Source organism: Chaetura pelagica, unplaced genomic scaffold (assembly GCF_000747805.2).
Source record: "Chaetura pelagica isolate M959 unplaced genomic scaffold, ChaPel_1.0 scaffold269, whole genome shotgun sequence".
NCBI classification, from domain to species: Eukaryota; Metazoa; Chordata; class Aves; order Apodiformes; family Apodidae; genus Chaetura; species Chaetura pelagica.
This window is the reverse complement of record NW_009954705.1, coordinates 2,402,577-2,415,635: the sequence shown is the minus strand read 5'-3', so window position 1 is coordinate 2,415,635 and position 13,059 is coordinate 2,402,577. Positions and strand designations below refer to the sequence as shown.

General features: G+C 36.5%; 1 protein-coding gene across 1 annotated transcript in view; it reads right to left on the bottom strand.

Annotated features, from left to right (window-relative positions):
- Positions 1–555: 555 nt before the first annotated feature.
- B3GALTL (beta 1,3-galactosyltransferase-like) overlaps positions 556–13,059 on the bottom strand; it is a 48,555-nt gene continuing 36,051 nt past the window's right edge. The window contains exons 11-15 of the mRNA XM_010005658.1: positions 9,528–9,641; positions 7,426–7,525; positions 6,490–6,609; positions 4,107–4,251; positions 556–816 (exon numbers count right to left, since the gene is read on the bottom strand). Of these exons, the coding sequence (XP_010003960.1) occupies positions 649–816; positions 4,107–4,251; positions 6,490–6,609; positions 7,426–7,525; positions 9,528–9,641 (647 nt within the window). The 3' untranslated portion in view covers positions 556–648. The remainder of the gene's footprint in view (positions 817–4,106; positions 4,252–6,489; positions 6,610–7,425; positions 7,526–9,527; positions 9,642–13,059) is intronic.

Below are 13,059 nucleotides of genomic sequence, written 5' to 3'. Positions count from 1 at the left end.
TTAAGAAATCCCTGTTCTTAACCTTTTCCTTCGATTTTGAACACGACATTCCTCAAAAATGCTAATAAACTTGAAGGTACAACAGTGGTTCACAGATTGGTCCACCCAGCCCAGGGAAGTACAACATTTCTATTTGAGATGAGGGGAAAAGAATGTAGCCCTCACGCAATCTAGCTCCTGGTCACAGCCTCCTCTCTGCTTTATCAAGAACCTGTTCCAGAACAGGGACCTGTTTTCTGTAGATCAATGACAGATAAGTTCAATAAACAGTCAACACATGTTCAGCATTAGGCTCCCAAATACCTCACTTCAGCTTCTGAGAGAACAAAGGAGAGATGTAAATGGGTACTGTCTGACTCAAAGTCCAAACCAGAACACAGACCAAGCTGAATCAAACATAAATGGTGTGTCAAGTTCATTAGCATACAAAAGCTCCCAAAACTTTCAGAAAGAAACCAAGTGTAACAAAGAATCAAAAAGCCCAACTTTTTGCCTTCTTCCCTTGCTCTGAAAGAATGTAACAAGCAGGAACAAAACAGTGGCTTCTATGTCATGAACAGATGAACAAAGTGAGAACCGAACAAAAATCACAGTAGTGACTGTCTCTCTTCTGAGATACATTCATCAACACTTCTGGTCTTCTGCTGTTTATAAATCCTCCCTGTTATATCCAACTTTCTTTCCATTAAATGACTCTTCTGTGTTTGGTGCCAGCCATGTGAAATACACCTTCACTGGATCAATATTCCAATGCTTGTGGAATGATATTGGAATTTGGTGAGAAAGGTAGTCTTTTGGGTAGTCCATTGGCCGTGCCTAAGATGGAAGAATAAACCAAAATCACTGTTACTTCATGATGAAAGATATTTTCAGAACAACAAAGTATCTCCATTCACTGGCCTCTGTGTCATAACAAAGCCACGTGGCACTGACAAAACATACAACATGGTAAAAAAGGGTTTTTACATCATTCTGTTGAATCAATTGATAGGCACTAGTTCAGATCTGCAACTCATGCTTCAGGCATCATGGTATGAAGTACACTGATACTGAATGTGCCCTGTTTCTCAGGGTGAAATGGTCACCACCTATGAAAGCAAGTGATAAACAGTGTTGTTTGTATTCCATCTTTTTAAATATACAGTTTGGGTTCAATAAAGACAAAATTATTTAAAGTAATACTCTCTTGCCTAATTCTCTTAATCGGAGTTGCTAGCACTGCCAGTGTGACTGTAGGATTCCCCAATAAGGCCATAAGCAGCCAAAATATATGACGTTTTATAAGGAATGGTTACCAAACACAGGAAACACTGTGGTGCCAGAAAACTGCACTGCTGTTCTTTCTGGGGTTACATCAAAGGAGACAGAACTGCAACACAGCCACGTGATGCAGCTGCCTTCTGAATGCACCAAGCATGTTTCATTTCCTCTGGCAGTTTAATGGCATCTAAGTGCATCATTATAAAGAAGTCCCACCTGCAGAGGTCCCTGGTAAAATAACTAGATTTTGCCATTGTAAACAGAGTTTTTATAAAGAGAAATGCATGAAAGGCTCACATTTGTTTTTTTCTAGATGTAAAACACAAGAAGAAAATGAAGTGATTTGGATACTGAATGACTGACTTGATGCCTGAGCCAGTAACTGATTTAACACTGCAGACTTCACCTACTTCTGGGGCTATTCATGAATCCTAACTATGTGTTCTTCACGCAATTCTGTATACACTCCAGCTGTAAAATCAGGCAACAGGATTTGACAGTAAGAAATCTGAATATATATATATATATTTTAAATACTGATATTTAAACTACAGAGAAGGTTGGTTTCAAAAGCCTGAAGAATTTAAAGCAATTTACTTCAGACAGAGACAATTTTTAGGTATCTGAGGGCAAAGTTCTTTGCTGTTTGAAAATCAATCCTTTTTATTGAGCTACAGACAAAATGGTTGTGTTTTGATAATACTGAAAGAATGAGATTTGCTCTGATAACTATAGCATTTATTACATTGCTCTCTGAGAATCATACCCCCTTATAGCCAGTTGAACTTAAAATACAAATTCCCGGAGCAACTTCTTATTTGTATTTTGTGGAATCAACCACGGTAACCTTTGGGTGTTGGGTTTTTTTTGTTTGGTTTTTGTTTTTGTTTTGTTTTTCTGGTGCTAGAATTTGTATTTGGTATTTTACAAAAAGACAGTACATTGCTATTGCCCAGATTTTATATTTTAAACCACAATCCTGACTGTCACTCAACACGGAAGATTTCCATTCTCCTAAAAAGCCTGATCACATCAGAAGCCTCTGGAACAGGTTACAAAACGTGCCTACTCTAGGATGTAGACAACGGGAAATGATTAAGAAAGAGCAAGGCTTGTTACCTTACAGACACTCTAAGGATGAACATCTCTTTGTTTCTGTCTCATAATATACACTCAGTACAAATTTGGAGTCATGTACTTTAAGGAACATTGTACATCATAATATTTCAGTCAAGTCTTTTAAACAATTTTCTGGTTGACAGATAATCCAATTTTGGTTTTCTCATTTTAAAACTATTTGTTGCATAATAGTGGAATTCATAGAATAAGCACATTCAGTTTTTATTCAGTAGTCTTCCCCTCAGGATTAGTTTTAGTTCAAGGTATGTTAAAATTAGAATTTGTTATAAGTGACAGTGCAGATGAATTATGATTCAAGTGTAATTTTCTATGTGGAAAACCAAACTGCCAGCATTTCACATTCGAAGTGATTCAGAATCAAATGCACAACATTAGGGATTATAAGAAAATGTTTTGGCCATTCCTACAAATCTGTAAAATGTGTTCTGCTTTTTCTGACTCTAATTAGGTGGGTTTTATTTTTTAAAAAACGTGTGCAAGCACAAATTATTCAATAATTGTGTTGATTTTTTAAGATGCCTTACTTGTTTTCTTTCTATACTGAAAGGAGTAAGTGATGATAAATAAAGCAGGAAAGTAAAGCAGATACGGTTTTCTTATATGGAGAAGGAATTACAATACCAAACAGTGCATTCCAGTCTTCCCATTTCTCTAAACAGTAAATGTAATCTGGGAGAAAACCTTAACAGAGGGAAAACTTTAAATTTAAATAGCAAACTCCCCCTTGACAGCTGCTTGAATTACATGGTTATTTATTTCTTTTCAAATAGCCTATTATCTTAATCTCAGTTCCTATCAACTACACAGGTCTTCCCAGTTTTTAAGCTAGATTAACAGTTTAACGTTGAACACTACACTAATTTATATGCTGATTTTTAAAACAGTTGTGCACTGCTTGGGAAAAATTCTAAGTGCTGCTTCTCTTCAATGCCATGAGAGGAAGGTAAAGTGTTTATTTGGTTTACAAGGCAGCAAATCTCTGGGATTCAAAGCATCGTGTTTTCCACTGTGACACCACAGTTGAATTGATAAATATTCTGGAAGACAGAAACAAGATTCAAATCTATTCCAACCCACTTCTCTCAGACTGGAGAATATATTCACAAAAAATGATGTTTTGTGACCTCTTTTTCCCCTTGGACTAGCGTAGGGCAATTGATCATATTTATACCATTCTTCAGAATCCACCTCAAAAGCAACATTCTGGGAATACTTTTACATTTTTTATCTTTATTAATGGGATATTTCAGAATAGTAAACACTGAATCAGCAGAAAACTTGGATAGGTAGAGAAGACAATTTACTGAAAAACTCACTCCACAGTCAGCTCTCCACCACCTGAAGAAAAAAGTATTGTGGTGTGTCATTTTTTTCTCAGAGGACATTTCACAAGTAGTCAAAGCATGTGGCTCCTAGTTCTACTTGTTTTTCAAAGATCTCACCACTGACTGCATTTTTTATAAAATGTAGTCACAGGGTAACTAAAGTCTCTTATAAACTATTAAAGCATTGTAGTAATTAATGGTTTGATAATATTCTTATTTGCTTGATAAAACTTGTTCTGGAGAGAAATAAGGCACAGCAGCATCATCTCAGCTACCACTATTAAACATTATTGGAGTTTGCAGTATTTGTGAGTTCTGCTTTATGTGTATACTGAAAAGGATTAAATATATTTTAAATACTAGTAAAAATAACTCTCTGACCTGATGGAAAAGTGGACTGTGTGTTATTGGGATTCCTAAGCCACTGAAGCACATCCCAAGCACCATATCATCAGGGGCATCCATGCTGTAACACCGGCATTTACTAGCAAGTAGTTTCTCAACAGCTACTCTGCTGAAAACCATCCTGAATTAAAAAAAAAGCAAACAAAATGTGTAAGACAGTATCTACAAGAGAAACCAAATGACTGTAATAAATAAATATTGCTAAATGACAAAAACTGCTAGACAAAATGAAAGAGAATTACTTTATATAATTAAAATTAATTATATCAATTATGCCAGTTGATTTTATTCCAACAATTACTTTACTAGCCACCATTTTTACCACAGCTGATAAATCCTCCTAAATTTGGCTGGGATATTCTACCCTATCTTACTCAAATGTATTGTCCAGATATTACCATGTGCCAATTAAATGAAAAGAATTCTAAACCTGAACTGTCATTTCTTGAATCCTCAGTTTTAGAGTTCTCTCCGTAAGTGCAAAATGTTCCTTGAGGCCATTGCAAGGCTCTTCTTTTCATCCTAATTTTCTTGCTCATCTAAATTTCAACCAGAGCTTGGAGCTGTAAGATCATTATCACTAAAATAAGCCTTCAATAGACCAGAAATATGATGATACCTTCAATTCAACAGCTAAGGGCATATTCTCTTGTGTAGCATTGCATAGCTGCCTTTTCTAAAGTATCATAATCTACCCAGTCTGATCAGAACACAGGTTGCTCTAGATACACAAGTAAAGAGATTCACATTTTGAAATCTCTGCATGATTTCATGAGTTCATTCCCTGTAAGACAAATCCTTTGCTTAGCACTGGGACACAGCAAAACTTCTACCAAAACTGAATGCTAAGGCAAAGACTGACCTGAAAATACTGTCAGACTGAAGTTGTAAAAGACTCCATCATTATCATTGCAACTTTGAAGACTGAATGTATCATAAAGAGAAAAAAAACAGTAGAGCACAATAGGAAGTAGTATCTCAGTACTCATATCAAACAGAGAAGGAATAATAAGCTAGAGCCTTAGGGGGGGTGAAAAAAAAAAAAAAAAAGAAAATAGAAAAAATATTAAAAAGGGAAAAGAAAAGAAAAAAGGAGAAAAGAAAAAGAGCTGGGAGTTGTGCCCAGCATGTGCTGCCACACAGAATGTGTGACCTAAATTGCACACATTTGGTGAATACACTTGCTAGTTGACTATCTGGACTGTTATATGGAATTTATAAGTTACAACAAACCTCAAAATAAGAGTATGAAGCATGATGGATGATCTGTGCCCTTATGTGCTCAAAGAGGAGAATGAAAATAACCCATAACTAGATGACAAAAGAGACACTAAGAGATAAACACTAAAATGATATAGAAGTACAGGACTGGTAACCAACAAACATACCAGCACCAGCAGAATGTTTATTTCTTAACTCAAGCATAAGCCCTACTTAAGTAAGATTTTAGGCAACTCTGCAAAACAAAAAGAAGGCCAGTCAGCTGATTCTTCCTTACTCATGGATGGGTAAGATTCCAGTAGCTTATCAGAACCATTATTTTTCACTGAGAAAGACACTAAGAACATTCAGACATCCACACTACTTGCTGTAGACACACAAGATGGACAGATCAGTCTTACTGCAATATTAGACAACCTGAAAGTCCATACACATATTATTTAAGCCAAATTTTGCACACAGTCACAGGGACCTCTGTGTCTTATGCATGAGATCAACCCACAATGACCTCTTTCTATGAGAAACTATTTTCCAGGACATCAACATCAAACTCTTTGCTCAGCCACCTCTCGATAAATCACAGCATAAAGTTCAAGAACCAAAGGAGAATCAGTATCATTTTTCTTCATGCTTGGACCAAGAAAGAAAACAGGAAAGAATATTCTCACTGTGGCACTTTGTAGCCCTAGGTGTGCTGCTTTGGGTTCTCCTGCAAACTCCACAACAGCTGAGATCACTAGTGTACTTTCTAAAGCAACTACCCCCATTGGCTCGGCTTACTACACTTTGAATCATACTGTAAGATGGTCTCGGAGGATGCAGAATGTGATAGGTATCAGGACACGTGGTGCAGGTAAGTGATGACAGGCACTCAGTTCCCAGGACCAGTCATGCTGGAGCGACCCCTTCCTGAAACATGCATGGTCTTCAGCACCTCAGATTTGCTCTAAAAATTTGTTCCTATTTGGCAGCAAAGCTTCTTACTAGTTAGGACGCTCAGGTCTTTGAACATCATCACATTCTAATTGTACCAGAAAGCATCACTTTTTCTGTTGCAACTGATTTGTGTTGTAATTCAAAACATTTGCATTCAAAGCACGGACTCATGTAGATGTCAGTAGGAATTTAAATAAATTACCCTCCACCACCAGTGATATAACTATATCCTCCTGTTCCCAAGCCGTAACCGTAACGCTCTCCAAGAAACACTGGTTCATTTGGGTCGTAGCAGCTCAGCAATTTTCGGAGCCTGAAGATACTATCATATGAAAATCCATTACAAAAAAAATCAAATCAAATAATGTAGACATTAATTTTAAAGACATTCCAAGTGTAAACGGCATTCTAGTAAACAAGACAAAAATGACAGGAGAACTTCAGAAATTCTACAAAAAACAGAGATACAGACTTTTACACAAATTTGTGATGAGTTATTTACTACATGATTGCTGATTTTGATCAAATGAAGAATCAATTATCTTAAAAATATTTTTCTGAATAAGGAAGCAAAGTTTCTCAACAAAACTGAGTCTTATAGCCTCTTCCAAACTCCTCTTCTGTTGCACCATTGAATGTAAAGCATAATCTTGAACCACTTACTCTCATGGTCACAACCATGTGACCCTGCTGGCTGGTCACTGTGCCTTTTTTCACTTATATCCTAGTGCCAGTTTTCACTGAATGGGATCCAACTTTCTAACAAGGGCAAGTCCCTGGACAACATTCTGGGTGGCTTTGACAGTTGACCCTAACTTACAAAACCTTTCTTCTGGCAATTATGTGAGGAATACATCTTGGAAAGTGTACCAGCAAATGACTAAAACCAATTAGTTCAGACATGCCTGCACTGAAGAATCCCCAAGTGCTAGTATGCATAGTTTTTATCAAGTTACAAGATTACCTTGTTTTTAATATCAGACAATGAACGCTGAAGGAAAGTGACAATACTCTCCTTGAAGGAATAGAAATCTACCTTAACAAAGTATCTGCACCTCTTAAATACAGAAGAAGAGATGAATATTGCTAAAGATGTAATTGACACGAGCAGTAGTAACACTGACACATTACAATGTACCTTATCAGTGTGTCATCATCCACTATGACTAGCCAAGGAGTCCTGGGAGAGCTATAATTCAAAAACCTTTCCAAAATGGCAAAAGTTTTCCCACAGTGACCTAAAGGAAGCAAAGTAACATAATATGCACATTTAAATAAAATGAGATTTTTGAATAAACAATAATTCATTAATTAAATAATTAGTTTATAGCACTATGCAAAACATTTTTTAAATGACTGGTACAATATTTGAGATGTAAATTCCTTCATATCTCTGGTATTTGGTATTTGTACAAATAGTTCCAATATAATTATTGTTTTCTATGCAGGAAGTGACTTTTGAAGAATGCTGAAGTATGGAAATTCTTTGAATTATGGAAACCTTAAAAAAAGAAGCTCTATTCTAGCTATCCTAATATGCTGCTGGACAATACTTGGCAAACTGCTATTCTTAATTTTCAGACCTGTGAAAGGAGGAGACTATGATAGAAATGTGTTCTGCAAAATACACAAAGGTATCTTCCTAGTATTTCATGACACACCAGGCAGGTCCACCACTTGCCTGTAAATATTTAAGTCTACATTAATCTACCACACTCATAACCAGCAACTCAGGTCCTAATGACTTCGTCCGAGGAAAGGTCTTAACACTTACTACAAGACTGTAACAAAGTTGAGAGTTGAAACACCCTTTACTAGGAGTTGAGAAGTGTAACACCCATGTAGAAAACAAGCAGGACAAGAGAAACAGGAAGTTTCAGACTTGGAGAACTGTTCTGAATTCTGGTACTGGAGCTTTGTTTCGTTCTTGGAAAAATCTAACTGCAAACACTCTTTAATTATCTAGATTACTGATGATTGTCTAAAGTAATTAGTGCTATCATTATTACAATTAATAAACAAGCATTTAAAAATAAGGATAATATATTTGAAGCTCCTTCCAGTTAAAATATTTCTTGTGAAAATGCAGTAACTCTCAGATTAAGAAATGAAGTCCTAGCTTTGCTGATTTTGTGAAACCATGAAATTAACACAGACTGATATGCAGACATTAACAAAATCAAAACCTTTATCATACTCCATGACAAAAGATGTAAAAAACAATACTATCAGAGTAAACTCAGAACAATTTGTTTTGTTTAGCATGCCAGTGGCCCACAGGTATCACTGCTCACCCCAGGAATGCTCAAAGGCTAAACCTGAAAGGTCTTTTCCCCTGGTGTGACTAGAACTGCTGGGCAGGAGATCCACCCTTGCCCAGAAAGTCTGCTGCTTCCTGAAAAAACACTCACTGGAGGCTCATGTCACTGCACCTCTGCAAATGGAAATCCCTACCCTTTCCCTCTCTGCCTCTAACAGACCTCATGGAGGACAAAAGAGGGCAGCTGAAAATAAGCCAGCGATCAGAACAATTAACCTGGTGGACCAGAGAAGGCTAACAGGTCACAGCTTGGACAGCTCTAATTCAGAAGGTAACAGCCTGTAGAAGAGACTATAAGCCTAAGAACAATAGATCAAATTAAAGAAAAAGCCCTAAAACTAGTAAACTTATGGAAGCCATCAAATTCATATCCTTTTTTCTATTCAAACACAAAGTAAACTACTTTAAAACCACACTATTTTTCATAAAAATACCTTCCAATCTTAACATTCAGTTTTTGTGCTTAAATCAAGACATACCAGGCAGAAGCATACAATATTTGAGTACCATATGGCAAGTAGTTTATGCTCAGTAACCAGCTGGCACTGCCTGAGGACTTCTGACATAGATCTATGACTTCTGCTATCACTGATGATCTTACTCAAGAACACCAGTAACTCAAAAGAGTTATTATTCTTATCCAGACTAATAACACCAATTTTGGGCTCCTCAAGTATATCAGTGTACCAAGCTTTCATACTCACAATATCTAGATTTCTACTAAAAAGAACATTCTACCTAAGCAGGTGAACTGTCCTCTCCATTTCCTGTGTGGAAAAAGCATTTGTTTACTTTAGGCTGTACAAACCTGCCATAGAAATATAGAATTTCTAAATTATAAGCTATACATATAATCCATAAAACTTACCATCTTTAGACAATTATTTGCACAAAACTGACAACAACAGTTAACAGCTCACCTCTGTCAGTATTAGGTATGCCTAAATCTATAGTAGGAATGGAGTTGTCTGCATAATCACTGTAGTATTCAATAAGGGCAGCTTCCCTTTCCCAAGTCTGCTTTACCACTGGTACTGCAAAACAATAATTGACATTGAAACGTAAGTAACATGATTAAAACATGCACTTGATCAAAATGTTTATGCACATTGTTAACTGACGTATTTCTTTTCATGCTAATGAAAAGGCTGTTTCAAATACAGCATTGTGGTTCTAGATGTTAATTCTTTTTTCTTTCTTACAATATTTAGAGAGACAGCATTTTACATTTTTAGGAAAGCCAGTCAGGGCAGTTTTATTTATAGAGTAATAAATTTTATTTTAAAATATTACTATAGTTTCATACATAATACATAGAAAACTGTGATGTTTATATTTCTGCTAACCCACATATGGAATTCATTACTTCTACACTTGCAGTGGCAAATTGTATAGCACACATCAGCATGAACACTGTCAGAGATCAATCATTCTTCCTGTATTGAAACTGCCACATTTTAAAACCAGCACATCCAACTGTACAGCAGGTAAAAGATTTTGATTCAGAAACAGACCAAATGTACCTTTTGAATTACTATACTTGTGTATATACATCGTATCTGACAGCAACATCATGTTAATGCTCAAGGGCACCTGTCTCTGGAGACATACTAATAGAAGGACATTTATAAATACCATACAACCAGTTTTTATTCCATGAAGATTCTTTTCAAAGGAGGACTGCTTAATGCTACTCTACAGGAGCAATCCTTTTCTTATTAGTTGTCGTTTGACATAAAAATTTAATTTAAGCGTACAAAGTTCTAACAATGATGCTACAAATGTTTAAATTATATCCAGAAGTGAATAAATCATGGGCAACACACAAAAAAAAAAGGCTGAATGCCTTCAGGGTGTTTGGAAGAAAATGATCAGATTAAAAGAAATGTTGGGCTTTTTCCCATTTAAAAATTAAACGATCAGGACTTAGATGAACCACAGAATCACAGAATGTTAGGGGTTGGAAGGGACCTCTGAAGATCATCCAGTGCAACCCCCCTACCAGGGCAGGATCACCTAGAGCAGATTGCACAGGATGGTATCCAGGTGGGTTTTGAGTGTCTCCAAGGATGGAGACTCCACAACCTCTCTGGGCAACCTGCTCCAGTGCTCTGTCACCCTAAAGTACTAAGTTCCTCCTCATGTTTAGAAGGAACTTCCTATTTTCAAGTTTGTGTCCATTACCTCTTGAACAACTGCTCTGAAACACTGTGCATTCTGCTGTCACTGTTTGTACACTTTATGTTCTTTGATACCACCCAGCAGGTCTTACTAGTAGCAGCCAGCTCTTTAAATGTAGGAAATATTTACACAACTTCCCATTTTTGCTATATTACTCTGTACTGGTGAACAACTCATTTTAGCTCCATGCTGGAATCATCCATCACCTAATTTGATGTTTGCTAGGAACATACTTGCTCACTTTCCTCTGCTCTGATCACAGAGAGATTTGTAGGATTTATTATTCTTGACTGACAAATAGTTAGTTTGGTAAGACTAAAATGAATTGAAAAGTGACTGATAGCATAGACTAGCAAAAACTTAATGCACTAATAGAAAGGTTTTAATATTTGGAAATAATATAATTGTGCAATGGACAATACTGCTTTCAAAAGTTTTAAGACACTTGAAACTGTTCTCAAACTTTTGTATTAAAAAATACAAAGGGAATTTTGTACAAAAAATATGTTCATAGAACATGGCAGTGGAGTTTTGAAATGCAAAGCTAGGAATTTCACAATACATTAACACTATCTCTTAGGTCCTAAAGTCACATTACATCATACAACAACTGCATAACCATGCATTAACTGACAGAGAATGCCATGTAAACCTTTTTGTTTTCCCAAACAGAAAAATGAAGTAGGTAGGAAATTATTAGGGCTATTATTCTGTGGAAATGTTCTATTTAAAAACTGGTTATTGGAAAAACAAAATCAGAAATCTTCCAGAAAGGCCCCAATACAGAAAGGTCACAGATCTACAAAATGCTTCCAACCTTCATCTGGCAGAAGAGACATACCCATAAAGGCTGTTTCCAATCAAGGATCTCAACCTAAGTGTGGTGTTTCAGCATACAGAACTATTTTCTCTTATGGTCTATGCCTCCCAATATCTTCAGTGGAGCCTCTTCTTTTTTGTATAAATGAACAAAGCTCACCAAAGCAAGGACCTGAGTCTTATCTCAGATAATTGGTCTAATGTGGAGGCTACAAGCTAAAAGCATCTCTCTCTTTGCCTTGCTTGTTTTGATGGAAGTGTCACCTTCCAGACTAATGTCTACTGTAAACTGAATCCCAAAATACTTTGTAATTTCTACGTTCCATTGAAAGACCTATTTGAAATTTCTGACTGTGCAAATATTTATCAGTATGTATTAATACTTGTGATCACTCCAAAGTTGTAATACTGCACTACAAAGGTACTTATAGAAGGTCAGCTCTAAGATCTTAATATTTTATTCGTGCTAATTCTAGAACCTTGTGTCTTGGTTTGAAGCCAGGATGAAGCTAGTTTTCTTTTTATTGGTTTTTTTCTTCAGAGAACTCTCTTTCAAGCAGCACACTTGCTGAAACTAACAGCAAGTTTTCCATCTAGCGGACTGATAACAATGGCTCGTGCATTCCTGACCCTCATCACTCTCCCCTCAGCTCCTGTTTGCTCTGCCCTCTCTCTGGCAGCTCCAGGACATTTCAGAACTGCTCACAGCTCAGGAGATGCGGAGGGAGATGCTGAGGGTGGGGAGAAGTGATAGGGGGTTTGCACATTCCTGCATATACTTGTGTATATTTGTACATATTTATTTTTATCATTAGTATTTAATTAAAACTGTCTAGCTTAGTTTTCAACCTGGAAGCCTTTCATAGAATCATAGAATCTTAGGGGCTGGAAGGGACCTCGAGAGATCATCTAGTCCAACCCCTGGCAGAGGATCAAAAGCATTATTGTCATTGGTTTAATTGCCAACCCTGAGTCAAACCGTAACATCTTGATGCATGTTTGCAGTCCTGAAAGTTTCTTATCTAACCATACACAGTATCTGTGTTGTACCTGAACTAAATTCTGAGGCAAAATTTAGCTGTTTTTGCACATTGAATTCCAAGACTTACTGTTGCAGTAATGTAGTTCTTGGCAGACAATAAAAAAATGACTTACCAGGTAAAAGGAGCTCTCTGAAGCTGGTATCCACTAATCTTTCAAAATCTTGAGTAAGATTATCCTCTATTGCATAATACTGGAAGCTGTGAGGAAAGTTCAAGAATTTTCCTCAGTCTTCAACAGATGCCTCTTGAAGGATGTTTACATTATCTTTTTGAAGCTTTATATTTGTTTCTGACTTTCCAGGCTTATGTTTTGTTGGTTTTTTTTTTTCTTTGTTTTAATTTTGATATAAAGAAATAAACATGGATCCAGTAAGGAGAACTCTTCAGTGAACTCCAATTACAGGACAGT